Genomic DNA, 17,357 nt, shown 5'->3' on the forward strand with positions numbered 1-17,357 from the left:
TTGTAAATCGGTGTCCCCGAAAAGTCGTCACCGTAACAGCACCGGGCACCGAACGTCAGGAAATTCGCAAATTAGGAATTTTCAGGAAGTTAATTTAAACGCATAACTTACGGTCACAGACAAAATCTGTTTAATAAAAAGAATATCGGTAAGTTTCAAACTACGAATTACATTATATAAAATGTTTGGACGGAATATTTAACAGTCTTATAGATTATATCAGATGGTCTACGGCTATTCAGCTAAATAGAAAAATTAAGTGATGAAACGCAAAAAAGTTCTATCAAATCCTAAACATTTACACTTAGTTCAAAAGACAGAATGTGGTTAAAAAATGTACAAATTTTTAAGTGTTACTTTTTTAGGAACTGCTGTTGGGTTGCTCGTAATCTTGTATATAGTCTTGGTACAGTCGCCATTACATTTGATTTGTTTCATCTTTACTATTATTTATGTTACTTCACATTATTTTCAAAGTAGATATATTTAAGTTCATCTGCAGCTGTACTGTACACACACATGCATTAAAAAAATAAGTACTTAATCTAAGTTTGTACACTATATCATAGTCTAGTCAAGCAGTTCAACCCGATAGAAAATACTATGCAATTTTACAATATAAACAAGCAAAAGAATTACTTAGATAAGTATTGCTATGAGTAACAATAATTTCATTTTTCGAAAGTCAAGGGATCACACACTTAGGCATTTTTTTACGCAATTGATCCTATGATCACGCAAAACAGCAGATAAGTACATTTCGTCGTTGCTACTGCAATACCGCGTAACTAGCTTTTTCCATAAGGTAGAATTTTGACTGTCAGAACAGTACTAACATTGTACTGTTCTGGCAATGAAAACTGAACCTTATGGAAAATGCTAGTTACGCGGTATTGCAGTAGCAACGACGATTTGGGTCAATCAACTTTTTAGTGTTGCCATTCTGTCCAATAACGTGCCGTAACTCAGGAGACATCACTGATACAATTTCTTAGAAAAATGTTTGCAATGCAATGTATAATTACTAACATGCTTGGGAGATGAACCACAAATTAATTGCCATAAAACTGTCCTAACTTTTAGTGGATTTGTACCCCATAAAATCATATTTTTAATAAGTAACCCGGGAGACATTACCATGGCAGCAAGCTACACTAAAAAGTTGATTTAACAATGACTTTACGACTCAATAAAACTTTATCTACAGCTGTATTGTGTCAACAAAAGATAATTGTTATTTCAAAAGCACATAAACATGATAATTTATACCAAACAGCAGAAAAGATATGCTTGACCTAAAATATATAATTATTCAGTAGTCATAAAAATTATGATTGCCCAGATTGGACCAAAAGAAATATGAATTATTAAAATTATAGTTAAGCTTAGTCTAGGTTTGTACAGACATGAGATTCACAACAATTTTTAATCTGGGAGGCATTATATTTATCAGTATTTTTTCGTCATTATAGACAGTATCTAAATTTAAGGCACTCAATTCAGTAAAAGCTAAATGCATTTATACTACATTTCAAAATTCAGACTTTGCACACAAATGTGTAAATTCTACTCAAGGCAATGACAGTATTTTCAACTGTGTCATGTGTAGCACAAGATTTATGAAAGTAAAAAAAAGTCCAGCATATCAAAAGTTAAGCATACATTTGTTCATACTAAGAAATATATTTCAACAAGCAACTGAACCCTATTAATAAGACCAACATGAACGGTGTTGGTGTGATCATATAAGATGCGTTGCAGCCATCTTTGCTATTGCAAGTGCAGTACTCAAGGAATATGTTGTAGGTGCCCGTCCTCATGAGGCAAAACCTCTCATCTCCTTGGATGCCCACTTCGCCGAGGTATGCACAGTCTCGGAAGTAACGCCATTCGCCGTTTACTGAAAAATAACAGTTTGATATCAATTTCACAGTAGGACAATGAAGCACAAGCAAACACCGAGGCACCATCTCTTTCTATCTTTATCTTATACAGTGTAATAGAAAAAACTGATGAAAACAGTAATGTTATGTACCAGCACAATTGACTTGCTTTGTACCAATATCATGTTTGTTAGAAAGGTTACAAGGATTTTAAAATTAATTTAAAAAAGCTGGCAGTCCAAACAAATTACATACGTAATTATTTCTGTGAACTACACTAATTTAATTAACCTTGCTTTTCTGCTAAAACAAGCAAGCAAGCAAAGTGAGCAAGGTAAATTAATGCAGTTTATTGATATAAACCTCCGCAAAGTTATACCTGAATCAATTAGTTATTTGTGTTATATAATACTAGCTTAAGCCCGCGACTTCGTCTGCGCGGATCTAGGTTATCGCGCGGTGGCGCCCTCTACCGGAATAAAAGGTATCCTATGTTGATCCTTGGGGTTCAAAATACCTATATACCAAATTTCATCAAAATCGGTTCAGTGGTTTCGACGTGAAAGCGTAACAGACAGACAGACAGAGTTACTTTCGCATTTATAATATTATATAGTAGGGAAGTAGGGATTATGCTTATTTGTTTGCAAACTAATAATTACCTTTCTGTCTAATTTTGCGGCACATTGTTGGTCTCACACCCGGTAAATGAGGCAGACCTCTTTCCTGAGTGCAATCCGTTATGGGCACAGTACTATTGTCGAAAGGATCAGCGCACTTGGGATCGTTGTTCGACCGGCAATTCCAACATTTGATCCCCATCACTGCAATTAAATCGAACAATAACAAGTTAACAACAGATTCCAATTTACCGGTTTATATTCAATTGACACTGCTAATTGGTCTTTATACTGGTACTCTTAGAAATAAGATAATAATACAACAAAATATTGTAAGTGATAAATAAAATTGGATGGGTGTGGTGCAGAGTAGGTAGTGTGTTCAAAATATAATAATAATAATAAAGAATCTACGTACCGTTTGGAGCTAGCATAATAATAATTGTCAAAGCGGTCATAATCCTCCAAATTCCTGTCATGTTGTACTAAATTTGTGATGATTTCATATAAGAAATTCTATTTTTTATTATCAAACACTTTCCAGTGGTTGATGGTGAGTGAACGGGCGTTGCGCACAGATTATTATTATTATAACCACAGACTAGAGACTACGTGGTTGGGGCGGTGTTTGTGCTTGCACAGGCTTGCACTTTCGTTCGTTCTCGGTTTCGATCATTCATTCGTTAACTTTTGTTTGTTGATTGACATTACTTGACATCAAAGAGGAAGGAATAATATCTTTGGTTGACATTGACAGCGCGGTGATAATCCGCAAGGCTACTACGAAACTCGTAACTCGAAGTTCGTGTCGTGCGGTCCCTCTCGCTCTCGTATCAAACAGTGTAAGTGTCACTTTGATCCGCCAAGTTCAGCCGAGAAAAAAAAGACTAAAAGCCTAGCTAAAAGCTAAAGCTTTTCGCCCGGAATAAGCAAAAGGAGCAAACCTATACAACTATTTCACAGATAAAAAATGTCTATCACAAATATGTAAAAAGGAAACCACATATGCGCGCAAACGTTCGTACACTGTAAAAATTAAATGAATTAAAAGAATTAACTAAAATAATCAAAATCCAAATCAAGAAATTCAAGGCCTCCAAACTTATGGTACACATCACAATTATAACTTTCATCATCAAGACATTAATGAAGAATGGTACATACAAGTTTTTCTTCTGTTTTTTTTTTCTATCTAAGCCTTTACATACAATATTGATCATTTACTTTCTCATGAAAATATGAATGATTTAACATTGCTTCTGCGCAGTAAAGTAACTACATAATATCTGAATACATATATGAGGAGCTGACTGGACTGGACATTTCTAAAAAGCCTTTGATCGCGTAGATAACGATGTTCATCTGAGCAAATTGGGCGGTGTTGGTTTTTCACTGAAACTGCTCAGGTTCTTTGCTAGCTATCCACAGACTACCCTCTAACTTTACTCCTGCTTTCATGTCATTGTCAATAAAGATTTCTCCGATAAATCGCATGCTTAGTAATAAACGGTCCCAACTCAAAAATCGTGAATTTTGGCAAATCGAGTTTAAAGTTTAAGTAATTAGCACTTCTCGTTTCCGTTGAATTATTTGGTAGGATTTAATTTTGTTTACTATGATTTTTATAATTCCTAACGTTGTATATAATGTCTACTTGCACTTTTTTCTTATAAACCAATTTGTTTTTATATATTTAATAATATTGCTAAGGTTTAAAAAAAACATTGCATTCATATATCACTTTAATACAAAATGTAGCAAAATGTAGCGAAATAGTAAAAGTAATAAATGATGCAAGTCTTAATACAACACCAAGTATTCAAGGATTATTTTTAATAAAACGAGGCAAACCGAATTACATCAATTCATTTTGCGTTTGATTTTTGTGCTAAAAAGAAGTAAATCCAAATATGCTTTTATTTGTTAAAAGTTATTCAAAATACTCATGTTTTCCTTGTTGCAATAACGATCTATCTTCAAATGGCTCACGAAAGCCAACTTCTTGCTCGCAAGTAAGTCGGAACATGACTGAAGTTAGCTGCTTTAGCACCAAATGAAATTTGCAATTTTGTTAAAAGTAAAACGCACCAAGTCGTGCTATCTCTTTATAATACCCGATTTAGGCTGGTTTAAGAAAGAGAGCCGATAGTGCTCTCAGATATAAGCCGTTTTAGTACAATAACTAATTTTTCGCCAATTTTGAGTTAGGCCCGTTTATTACTAAGCATGCGAAATGTCGTACAATTTTATGTTAATTAAAACCTGAATACTACAGGTTTCCTCATTATTTTATATACTTACTGCAAACTTGGTGCTGTATTGTATGGTTAGTTCCTTTTGTATATCCCTGAAGGAACAAAATAAAAATGAAAGATTGGGTGTGTAGTAGTGTACGTTTATTTGTTTCATTCAATCAATCATTCATTCTCATTCCATTCATGTCACGCCTATTTCGAAAACTGTTGGTTGTGGGAGCAAGTGTATTTACTTTGTTTTTGCTAAATATTTACCTGAATAACTTACACTTTAAATTAAGTTAAATATGGCGACTTCGTACAGTTTATTGATATTGGCCTGCGCGATACCAACGGGTAAAATTTGTTTTATTTAAAAACTTCGTTTAAAATCAGTTGAAATTTTTAATGACATTAATTTGAATTAATTTATAGTTTTTAGCGTACGCTGCTATCAATGTGCATCATCTCAGAATCTCCTAGAAGATAATTGTGGGGCATACAAGACTTTTGACAAAGACAGCCACATTGCTGTAGATTGTTATAGTGAAGAAACTAACATACAAGGAGCATTTTGTATGAAACTGACTCAACAAGGACCTAAAGGTTTTATTTGTAAGTACACTAAACTTCTCATTTCTATTCTTACCTAATTAGAATACCGCCTGAATGGGATATGAATATCTGCATTAATTGTCATAGTGTGTTAAAAATGAACTTCACAAAATAAGGTTGTTAATTTTATGTACTCATTCAAGTAGAGATCGTAAAAGACAGTAATCCTGACTAATACTTAAATGCGAAAGTAACTCCTTCTGTCTGTTACCTTTTCCGTCTCAACTACTGAATGGATTTTATGCAATTTGAAATGGAGATAGGTTATTATCCTGGAAAATTATGTAGTTCCCGCGGTAAAGAAGTATGTATCTACAACATGAAATGCAATAAAATTTGAATTGAATTGAACTAATTCTTGCCCGACAAAGTTGTTGGCAAAGTAAGTTCATGCTATAAAAGCACTGTATTGTAGCTTCCACTATGTTTGACTTTAAAACTCACTCTTTGTCAGTCCCTAACTGATTGCTCCTCTCATTCATCAAAGGTTGACTATGGAGATCGCTTAAAGGGATAAGTCTGCCTTTGTACATGTATCTCAAAGTTTGTCTGTTGTTTGTTTCCTTTATGTTGTACAATAAAGAGTTTACGTAATAAAGAAATTATTAATAAAGAAATTGTAATTAATATATTCAATTGTTGTTTTTTAGGGGATGGACGATGGCGTCAGGTGATCCGACGCTGTGCATCCATTGCTGATACTGGTGTAACTACGGTCTGCAACTGGGGAGTTTATGATAATGGCGTCTACTGGGAAGAGTGCTACTGCGCATCTGATGAATGTAACGGTTCTTCTTTCATCTCTTCGTCCATTGCACTGACTTTAAGTACTGTTGTTGTGGTATTTTTGCACAAATATGTTTTGTGATGTACCTAAGAGAAGCTTTGAAGTTAACAAATTAAGTTTTAAGAATATCTTGAAGGATATTGAAAAAACAGGAGCCTGTTTATCCAATGATATGTTGTCTTCAGTAATAAATGCTTACATTTGCCTCCCAAATAAGGGTGGAGTTCAAAAAGTTGGATACTTTATCAGTAGTTAAAAGTAATATAAAATATTTGACTTTGCAACAAACAATACATTATATCGACGCTTAAAAAGAGAAATTGACTAAGCTACATTTTTTTAAGATAGCGAGATATATACATGTTTGGAACCAGTAAAATTTACTGATTCCAAACATGTATATAACTCACAATCTTAAAAAAAATTTGCTTAGTCAATTTCTCCTTTCAAGCGTTGATCGATATATTTGTTTTTCTTTTTGTACATTAAAGAGTATAAACAAACAAACAATCTGTGGAATGTTCCATGAGGCACATTATAATTTGTGCATAGTTAATTGTGATTTGACTATTTTGTTATTACACTGACATGCAAAAAGGTTTGGTTACAAAAATGATGATAATTACAATACCCGCTGTGATAGCTTCATAGAGTAAAATGAGTTTAGTAATGTAATGTTCAGTACTCACTTGGGTTCAGTTCAAGACTGAGGGTACTCTGCAGATCTACCCACATCCTAATACATAACATGCCTTTCCCCCGGGACAAGAGGAACACTTACAGCCTTATTCATAAAAAAACCTTAATTGAGGTTTGATCGGTCTGTTACTTAGCAGACTGATTAAGCTTAATAGACGGTTGTCAAGAAGTATGATTCATAAACACTTGCTAGCAGTCTGCTAGTTGTTGAACTGCTGATAGACGATTAGACGCGTTATGTTGGCCACCTTGACAAATCAAAGACAAAAAATGGCCTAATCGATAATTTAAAAAAAAAATTGACAGCAGTGACAGCAAATTAGCAGGAAAAAAAATAAAAAGCGACCCGCCATTTCCGATCCGCATGTTTTGTTGTGAAAAAGCCATAATTATGTTAATCATCCTATTTTTTTTTCATTTATGTTAATTTATTGTTGCTAATTTAGAGGATTTTTAAATACAATTCCTGAAAATAGTTTTTTTTTCTTTGCGTATGCCTTCACTATAAATATCTTCGGTATGGTTTTTTGCTCTTGTCAAAGTCAGCTGTTCAAACTTGTGGCGGCCATTTTGTGACTTAGCAGGGAGATAAAGGAGGTTACGGTCCTCTAACTTTAGCAGAGCCTTGATCGACTGATTAGCGTAACAGAGTTTAAATCATGTTTTTTAGCATTTCAAGGAGCTTCATCTAACTTTTTATGAATAAGGCACTTAGTCTTTTAATCCCTACATTATGTTTTAGTCTTTACACATACATTCACTTTTAACACTTTTCACTTTTTGTTTTATGACGGACACAGTTAACTATTTATATTATAATTTAACATTCTACCCCTATTTGGGGAATTTTTAAGTCACTAGTTTTGTATGGTCAACTACCAGTTAATGTGGTACAACTTTTTTAACTTAACTCATAACTCTCATAAATATTATATTATGGTTACATTAAATAATAAGTTTTCATTTATAGTGGGTTTTACAAGTTAGTTGTCAGATAAATTAACTCTTTACACAAATACTGCTGTAGATTTTAAAATAAGTAAAAAAAAGGATTCCTACATTTCACTCTTAAATATATATCTACAAATATTATAAACAAGTCACCATGCCATTGCCAAGGCTTTGATATTAAATTCACCAAACCATTCCCTAAATTTTTTTCTTTGACTAACAGTTTTGTGATAATCTAGAAACTGTAATAGTGAAACTATTTACTTCAGACTTTGTTAGAATCATTTTTAGTTATTTTATTTTTAATTATACATTTAATATGTATTGGGTTATACCTGAATAATTATACCAGATTATACCCCTTAAATTTAAATAAATAAACACAAAGTTTATCTCTTTTATTATATTGCTACAGAAATGTTGATATTACATTACAGATTACGTAGATAGTATTAATGCTATAAACAAAGTCATTTTAATTTAACTTGATAATGTTCAATGCTGATTTGTTAACTTTAAAGACTAATGTGTAGGAGTACTTGCGAAAAACCTTAATTTTATGTATGCAAAACAAAGTAGTCCACCTTATAGATTTTTGTCTGTATAAAGCTGTAGTTATTATGACAAGAGCCTTATTAGTTTTAAGTTAATGTTTGTACTGTGCCTTAGTAAAGATTTACCGTCCATTTTTATCACTTAGCTATTAAGTAGACACATATTTACTATGCATTCTTGTGACTTAATGAATCTCTTATATTTTGTACTGAAATAATGAAATGGTCTTATATGTTGAACTTTCAGTTTATTGATAAATAATAAAGACAGTTAGTATAAAATAATTGTATGAATTCTCAGAATGAATCTTTTGTTCTGCTCTATATTAACATTGATGGTGTGAATTAACTGAACACAATCATTTCTGTTGTTTAAATAATATCAAGGTGGTTATAATAATGATAAACGGAAATTGGTAGTCTGTCTATATTGAAAATAATTGGATGTTCTTGGAAATTTATGAGGATCTTATCTATACCAACCATGTGTGAATTTACACATCAGATTTTGATCTAGAAGAAACCTGAACATACACTAGAAGGATTGTAATGTGTTTGAAGTTCCCAATTAACCTGGGTGCGTTATTCTACGACCTGTAGTTGTCGGCCTGGAAAGAACAACAGTAAATTAATTACAACCTATAATTCATGCTCTTACGCTAAATGGGAACACGAGATTAACTTTTATTTATTTATATTTGAAACTTTAGTATGCCTACGTGACGCGCGTGCCAATTTACAAAAACAGTACCATGTTTACATGGTCACGGAGTGCTATACAAATGTAGCCAACATGTTTTACTATGTTCAATATTTTTAGCAACACAACTCCACCACATCTTACCATACTATACACACCATACAAAGTCTTGTTTATGGTAATCAAAAACTGTAAATGAGCTCGCAGGATACTTCAAGTAGGTACCTACCTAGCTGAAAAGCATTAATGAACTAAAATAATTTCTTTGCTCACCCGCGACCTTATGATAGCTAAGTTTATGCAAGATATGCGTGTTCATGCAGTTCCTCCACCTCCACACTGTAAGAACACACACAAATCACACAAACCCATCTATCACCACCACCACAATAGAACGACGCGGTTCGAACTCAACCAGAGCTCATCTTCAGTGCAACACAACCGTACACCATACTACCAGATGTTAGTCATCGATATGGACCTCCGCAAAGTAACGCCTGATTCAATAAATTATTGAAAAGCATTACTAAACTTAAACTTATGCCTGTTTTCTTGAGACCTCTGATCAGATACTAATAATACATCTGGTTGTGCTTAACTTATCGCTAGATGTGGCGCTGATGTGTGACTGACATGTACACATCTACAATAATTTATGTGATTATATAATTTTTATAAGGGGTATATATCTATATATCTATCTTGTTTAAATCTTCAATATTGTGCCAATATTAATCTAAATTCCTTACCAAACCGTCCAGACTTTTTTCTGGGATTTGATGTCTTTTATTAAACCGAAATCGTTATGAGTTTGTGAGTCTTGGCCGCCAATTTTCTAGGTACAGAACAAGTAATATTACCTAGTTCTTATAGATGACAAGAAAAACGTTTACAATCGATTGCATGTTGCAGAATTTGCTCTTGAGTCATTTTTTAAAACTATATTTTTATATTAAAACCGATAACAATTATAATTAGTACTTAATTAATGAGGAAATAAGTAGGTAGAGTACCTACCTATATTCATTTGTCCTTTTCCTTTAATAAAATGTTACTTTACATATTTTACATTAACCTTATTTTTTACATTTTTGTAACATTCTTTATTATTAGCCTACCCTATTTTACATTCAACGCAGTTCGAACACATAAGTACCTACCTCTTTTATTTTGATCTAAGGCTTGTGTTGTTGTGTGTTTTTTTAGTGTCCAAGCGGCAGTAGAATGCGAGCGCGTTGATATATAAAAGAAAACCAAAAGTAACGACAGCCTAATATAAGCTAGTTATCTTACGTGAACCTGCCGACTACTGCATTTCATCAGCATTGTCATCCAGCCGCGCGGCGTGCTTGAATATTATGTTAAACCACTGTTAAACGAATTCATACTCAACCCGAAGTGCGCCCACGGAAGAGCACTGAAAGCATCTCAGAAATGTCATTTTCATATACCTACTAATGTAATTAATTATCGTTGTTCATTGAGCTTTCGCTGTCGGTCGCCCGAAACCGGCCAACTTCGGCGTACTCCGGCGGCCGGGCTCGCTAGGCAATATCTATTAGACCTCCTCTGACTCACGGCTGAGTCATTAGGTGTGAGTAAGGCGGCAATCCTGTACTCGCTCCTCTAGAACGCAGTTTCACACCGAATCCCAGCGAGGCTCGTATTTTCCGTAGGCTTCGTCCGTTTCAGTTTTCAGGGAGCCACAGGGAAGAGTCCGCGCGTTACGCGCCTCCCGACCGGCACAACCGTTTTATGTGAAATGATTGAATAATTGTTCGCCGGAGCGAATCTACTAAACATTCGAGTGATGCTAAGTATTAAAAACCGCGACCGTCAAAGTGATATAGTGTTATGTTGACTAATAATTGGTTGGTACATCTCGAACGATTAGTGGTACTAAGAGCGGACAATAAATCACGTCAGCAAAAGCTGCGACAGATTTCGGCGGCGTAGGTAAGTTTTTTCTATTTTTTGTTGTATTATCGATTGATGTATTTGTTTTGACGAGGCCCGCAAGTGGTGGGTTAAAGGTTACGACCTTTGGCCTGGAGCTGAGCCTGGGACGAGTTGTCGTTATCTAACAGGCTCGCCAGGGACGCATTCCAATATCGAGGTATGTACACGTTAATTCTAGAATTCATTTGTTTGAATATTCCAACCACCTAAAAAGCTAAGTATTTAGGTGCAATCAGCTCTTGGGCTATTTTTATCCAAACAATGAAGCAAACTTTTCGCTTTCAAAAATAATAAATAGCAACATGTTGGTACGACTTAATAAGACTTGTTTGGTTAAATAAAATAAGATAACGAGTGGGCCATACGAACATTTAAACAAAATGATAATATCAATTCAAATGCGTTCTCATTTGCATGTACCTATTTTGTTGACGGCAAATTAGCTTGGCCGTCATTCGCCATCCGTCTACCATTGTCGGTTCAAAGTCATAAAACAGTTTGATTGAAGGGAAAATAAGGATTTAATCCCACTAATATTGTGTTGCGAAAGTTTAAGATGGTGTGTGTGTTTTTAGACTCTGACGCAAAAACGGCTCGACGAATTTGGATAAAACTAAGTGTAGTTAGCTGGCTCTCGGGAAAAACAGGCTATTTTTTATTAAATAAAATATGTACCTACATACTTGAATGAATGAATGAATCACAACACAGGAACAGTTAGGGTATTTACATAACATAGCCTGTCTAAGAAATAAAACTTAAATTTTTATGCAAGTTGGAGTGGCAATGGACGGGCGCTCGAAGAACAGATAACCGTTGGGGGAGAAAAGTTCTCGAGTGGCGACCGCGAACCGTAAGACGAAGACGAAGCGCAAGCAGTAGGGGTACTACGAAATTCGTATCGTATCGTCCCTCTCGCTCTTGTATTAAATAGTTTAAGTGTCAGAGGGACCGCACGACACCAAATTCGAGTTTCGTAGTAGCCCTGCAGGCCTCCGACCAGGTGGACTGACGACATCGTGAGAATTGCGGGCAACCGGTGTTGTCGTTCTAAGGGGGACACCTTTGTTCAGCAGTGGGTCTTCCGGCTGCTGATAGGTAATGATGATAAGTTGATAACTTGCATTTTCAAAAGTTTAAACCACTAAGATATTTTGCACAAGAGTCGTTCGTACAACGCAAATGAAGACCACGATATAATTTTTGGGGATTCCCATGGGATTGGGTATTTAATAAAGTCCCGGAATTTGAATTAAATTGCCATACCTACCTAATGAGTCAATGGTAAAGCCGTGGTGGCCTAGTGGTTTGACCTATCGCCTCTCAAGCAGAGGGTCGTGGGTTCAAACCCCGGCTCGCACCTCTGAGTTTTTCAAAATTCTTGCGGAATTACATTTGAAATTTACCACGAGCTTTGCGGTGAAGGAAAACATCGTGAGGAAACCTGCACAAACCTGCGAAGCAATTCAATGGTGCGTGTGAAGTTCCCAAACCGCAACGGGCCCGCGTGGGAACTATGGCCCAAGCCCTCTTGTTCTGAGAGGAGGCCTGATCCCAGCAGTGGGACGTATATAGGCTGGGATGATGATGACCTAATGGTTCATACGAGCAAAGTCAAAGTCAAAATATCTTACTTAATTTAGAGCCTCTTTGAAGGCTCCTTGAAGGCCCGATGCTAAAAACATGATTCATAAACGTCTGTTAGCGCTAATCAGTCGATCAAGGCTATGCTAAAGTTAGAGGAACGTAGACCCTCCTTTATCTCCCTGCTGAGTCACAAAATGGCCGCCACAAGTTTAAACAGCTGATTTTGACAAGAGCAAAAAACCATACCGAAGATATTTTAGTGAAGGCAGGGTTACGCAAAGATTAAAAAAAATCCAGGAAAATTTATTTTCAGGAATTTGTATTTTAAAATCCTCTAAATTAGGTAGGTATTTATTACTGCTACTTTACTAACAATAAATATGAAAAAAATAACTGGCACTAATCTGTCCGCGACATTATTCAAACAATTGCAGATTTTTGTAAGTAAACATATTTTTTCTGTAATTTAATACATGGTATACATGAATACATGCCATCCTACGTAAGTTTAAGCTATGAAACCGTGAAATATCTTGTTGGAAGTACGATTTTTTGGTAACGCCAGAGATAATTTTGGTAACGCAGGAGACGCCCAAAGTGTCGGTAAAATAGTTGATTGGCCCAGTGAGGGCTATCGCGAATGAATTCGCCGCTAGAGGCGCTAGTGTAGCGTGAGGTCTCCGAAATGTCAAATCTCATAGTTTTTGGGTCAGCTACGCGGGTTTATTTATAATTAGAATAATTTTGTGAATATTTTGCAATATCTGTAATTAATTATGGCAAATATGCGTTCCGGGGCAATGAATGTCTGTGTTTTGAGACAGTTTTGTCTTTCGGAAACCTTTGTCCTCCCTTTTTTCCGAACAAAACGGGGACTATGCAACACTGTGGCATGCTCGATATTTATATGGTACAGTTTTAAGGTGTATTAAATATGATTTTAATCTAAACTTTGTTTCCACGCCCGTAATAACAGACTTTCAAAACCATACTTAAAAACCTCACGCAACAGTGCGCCATCTAGTGAGACAAAAAACGATAGCCCTCATTACGGCTTTTTGCACTTAGGTACAACATAAACATGCGGAAATGAAATGGCGGGAAAACAAACATCTCGTATTTTTATTTTTTTTCCTGCTAATTTGCTGTCACTGTTATCAATTTTTTTTTAATTATCGGTGAGGCCATTTTTTGTCTTTGATTTGTCAAGATGGCCAACATAATGCGTCTAATCCGTCTATTAGCAGCTCAACAACTAGCAGACTGCTAGCAAGCGTTTATGAATCATACTTCTTGACAACCGTCTAACAAGCTTAATCAGTCTGCTAAGAAACAGACCGATCAAACCTCAATTAAGGATTTTTCATGAATAAGGCTGTTAATATTCAGTAGGTACCTATTTAGGTAAAATGTGTGATAAAAGTATTATAACAAAAAATAGAACGATCAGTCTGAATTCGGTGTCTCAGCATGAGCCAGCAGGAGTGGACCTATAGTTGTCTACCTCACCTACATACGAGTACTTATATATTATATATTTATTAGGCTTCAATCACCTCTGCTGGCTCGTGCTGAGGTACCGACTTCAGAGTTCAGAGTGGCAGAAGATTATTTTAATGGTTTTTTGTAGTCGGTTCTAATTTTTTTCACGCTTTTTAGGGTATAATAGTTTAATGTCAAATGCTCGTCACCTTTTACGAAAAATTGCTTTTTCCGATGCAGAGACGTTTATTATTGAGGAGTCCTGGTGCTTCATGAGCTGTTCCATTTCACCATGTGAATTATGATGAGCTTAAATTGCTTAGCAACTGCGTTAAAGTAATTGAAATTCAACCCGTGAAATACTTGTTATTGAGCAGTCGCTTCATTGGTCAAATTTGGTCTTCATCATCAGTTCCACTTCACCAAATAATGATTTTCAAAAGCAAATGCACGATTTTTTTAGGATTCAATCATCAGATCCTGATTTGGTGGTTCGTCCGCGTGGAATAGTAACTTTGGAAAGTATTTTTTTTTAGGATACCTATTCTGACAATAATACCTACGCAAAGAAACATCTGCGGTTTGCTGAAAATAATCTATTTTACTAAACTATTTTTTGTCTTACCATTTTTTGCTAAAACAACTATTTTGCGGGTAGCCACACTTTAGCGATACGACGTGTATTTTAACCCTGTTAACACAAAAGGACTAATCGTCATAGTGAATTCTTGGCACCTTACGTCCTTTAGTGTATGTTAGGAGGGTAGTATTATATTAAGACTGTATTTTTACTAATCATACCTGCACATGTTTCCGATAAATATACTCATAGTAAATTTGCTTGGAATTTTCATCCCCATATCTTCAAGTTGGTCGAAATTTTAAAAGCGCCAGAACAAATGTTTATTAGGGTTTCGTACCTCAAAAGGAAAAAATTGAACCCTTATAGGATCACTTTGCTGTCCGTCCGTCTGTCTGTTAAGACCCTTTATCTCAGAAACGCGCGGAGGTATCGAGTTGAAATTAAAACCTTAAACTCAGGTCTACAGTCCCGGAAGCTGTTTCAAAATCAAACTACTAAGTCAAAGCAATCAAAAGCTACAATCGCCTTAACCGAAAAAGTTATTGGGTACTTCCGGCTATTCTAGAAACTTGAAATTTTGTATGAAGGTAGCTCTTAATAGCACAATCAATAAGAAAAATCTGAAAATCATAATTTTTCATGTCTGACTGTCCTTGTCAATAAGCCATCTAAAATTACCCCACATTACGAGTACGTATAGGTACATTGCGTACATTTTGCTTGTGATATGAGAGGGGCTCTGCTAGTGCTAACACTGGATATTCGTAAAATTTCACCGTTTTTTTAGTAAATATGTAAACACAAAGATTCATCGATTTATCTCCGATAGTGACGACCTTCCATATCTAGGTAAACATTCATCCCCTATTTCATCATGTCATAGGTAGAATTAAAAAAAAACGCTGAAAGAAATATCTATTTATTTCTTATTAAGTGCCTAAATGCCGAGTTTCATAAGGCATCATCGATTTATTTCTGCATGTTCTAACGGCTTTCCATAATCTTTCATCCCCTATTTTATCTCCTCACAGGTAAAATTTACAAAAACGCTCGATATATCTATTTATTTCTTATTACGTGCCCAATTGGCAAGTTTAATAAAGTTTCATCGATTTATCTTCGACAATGACGACCTTCTATATAATTTTTCATCCCTTATTTCATCCCCTCACAGGTCGAATTTTCAAAAAACGTCAAACAAATATCTACTTGTTTCTTATTAAGTGCCCAAATGCCAAGTTTCATCGTTTTATCTTCGACAATGATGAACTTCCACCATATAAACTTTCATACCCTATTTCAACCCCTTCGAGCCTTTTTTTTCCGCGATAAACCGATCTAGTCTATATATGTAAAATTTCATTAAAATCGGTTCAGCGGTTTAGGCGTGAAAGCGTAACAGCCAGACAGACAGACAGAGTTACTTTCGCATTATAATATTAGTATGGATATAAGAATTAATTTATTACCACAAAATACATATGTACTTTGAAAATAAACATCAAATTTTATTACATATATTTTCGATTGATATTTTGGCAATAATGACTTACACATAAATGATAGATACATGCTATCGCGGACTTTTATATTTATAGAACTATTTAACCGACTTCATTTATATATAAGTACATTTATTCGTATAACTCTTACGGTTTTTGCAGCGCACGCCAGAATAACTCGTAGATGAGAGATTTTTTTCGATTTGCTTGAAACTTAGTTATATTTTGGCCAATTTACACAATATCTTTATAAACTATAGCCTATGTGATATTCTGATGTACCTATGAGCCATATTATTGTAGTTTCATTCAAATTCATTCAGTATTTTTTGCTTGAAAGAGTAACGAACATACATCCAAACATCCATCCATCCATACAAACTTTCGCGTTTATAATATTCGTGGGATTAGTGGGATATTAATATTTGCCCCGACTCATATTATTTGCCCGGTTTTATAAACTGTACGAGTATAAACGTAAATAGGTCACATACTTTAGAAAATTATACGTAAGTAGATTATGTATTTTTAAATATTAAGTTATGTATAGTAATTAAATTATAGGTACATGACTTGTATCTGAAAATACACTTAGACTTACGTCAGTTAGGTAGGTATAAATAAATATAAGTGATGAAGAAAAAACAATCTTCATTAAGAACCATTTGTCACAAGTTAATGATAGCTCAGACAGCAAAATATTATACATTTTACCTCCTCTGTATTTTCGTTTATTTTATTAAGGCTGACCCCACGACATTTGAGTGATAAGAAAAGAAGCTTCGTAATTTTGTGTGTCCTGAGAAAATAGCATTAAGCGATAATTGGGTTATTTAGGATGTATTTTAATGTTTCTCATCAAGCTGAGAAAACAAGAGCAATCGTGGAGTTACCCCATTCAGGAAGTCGCGCGCCATAATTATTGTTTTTTTTTTTAACAATCAAGACTCAGGCATACAATTTAGCGTCTTAAATACCTAATGTTAAATATCATTGCGAATTATTCTATTTCAAGATCTGGCGCAGTGTGCTGCACACCACCACACCTAACTCAATACCTATTCAGCGCTAATTCTTGAACTTCCAATCTTTTATTACAATAGTATAGTCAGTGACTTGACTTGGGTTCCTAAAACTAGCACGTTAAGGCTACGTTTCAACCAGAGCTGCGCGAGAATGTGTTGTGAGGAATGTGTTTTTC

At 34.9% G+C, this 17,357-nt stretch overlaps 3 protein-coding genes across 3 annotated transcripts in view; 2 read left to right on the forward strand and 1 right to left on the reverse strand.

Annotated features, from left to right (window-relative positions):
* Positions 1-107: 107 nt before the first annotated feature.
* On the reverse strand, positions 108-3,100 carry crok (crooked). Its single transcript, XM_074105672.1, has 3 exons — positions 2,922-3,100; positions 2,546-2,707; positions 108-1,900 (listed from the first exon to the last, which is right to left on the reverse strand). Exons 1-3 carry the CDS (start codon positions 2,980-2,982, stop codon positions 1,674-1,676), a joined length of 450 nt encoding a protein of 149 aa, XP_073961773.1. The 5' UTR covers positions 2,983-3,100; the 3' UTR covers positions 108-1,673.
* A 1,835-nt stretch (positions 3,101-4,935) lies between these two features.
* Positions 4,936-7,058, forward strand: LOC141440821 (uncharacterized). Its single transcript, XM_074105376.1, has 3 exons — positions 4,936-5,094; positions 5,173-5,352; positions 6,003-7,058. The coding sequence occupies exons 1-3, from the start codon at positions 5,046-5,048 to the stop codon at positions 6,218-6,220; spliced, it is 447 nt and encodes a 148-aa protein (XP_073961477.1). The 5' UTR covers positions 4,936-5,045; the 3' UTR covers positions 6,221-7,058.
* Positions 7,059-10,727: 3,669 nt separating this feature from the next.
* LOC141440931 (probable G-protein coupled receptor CG31760) overlaps positions 10,728-17,357 on the forward strand; it is a 148,897-nt gene continuing 142,267 nt past the window's right edge. Inside the window, exon 1 of the mRNA XM_074105525.1 lies at positions 10,728-10,999. The gene's annotated coding sequence lies outside the window, so the exon portion shown is untranslated. The remainder of the gene's footprint in view (positions 11,000-17,357) is intronic.

Source organism: Choristoneura fumiferana, chromosome 23, assembly GCF_025370935.1.
Source record: "Choristoneura fumiferana chromosome 23, NRCan_CFum_1, whole genome shotgun sequence".
Classification (NCBI taxonomy): domain Eukaryota; kingdom Metazoa; phylum Arthropoda; class Insecta; order Lepidoptera; family Tortricidae; genus Choristoneura; species Choristoneura fumiferana.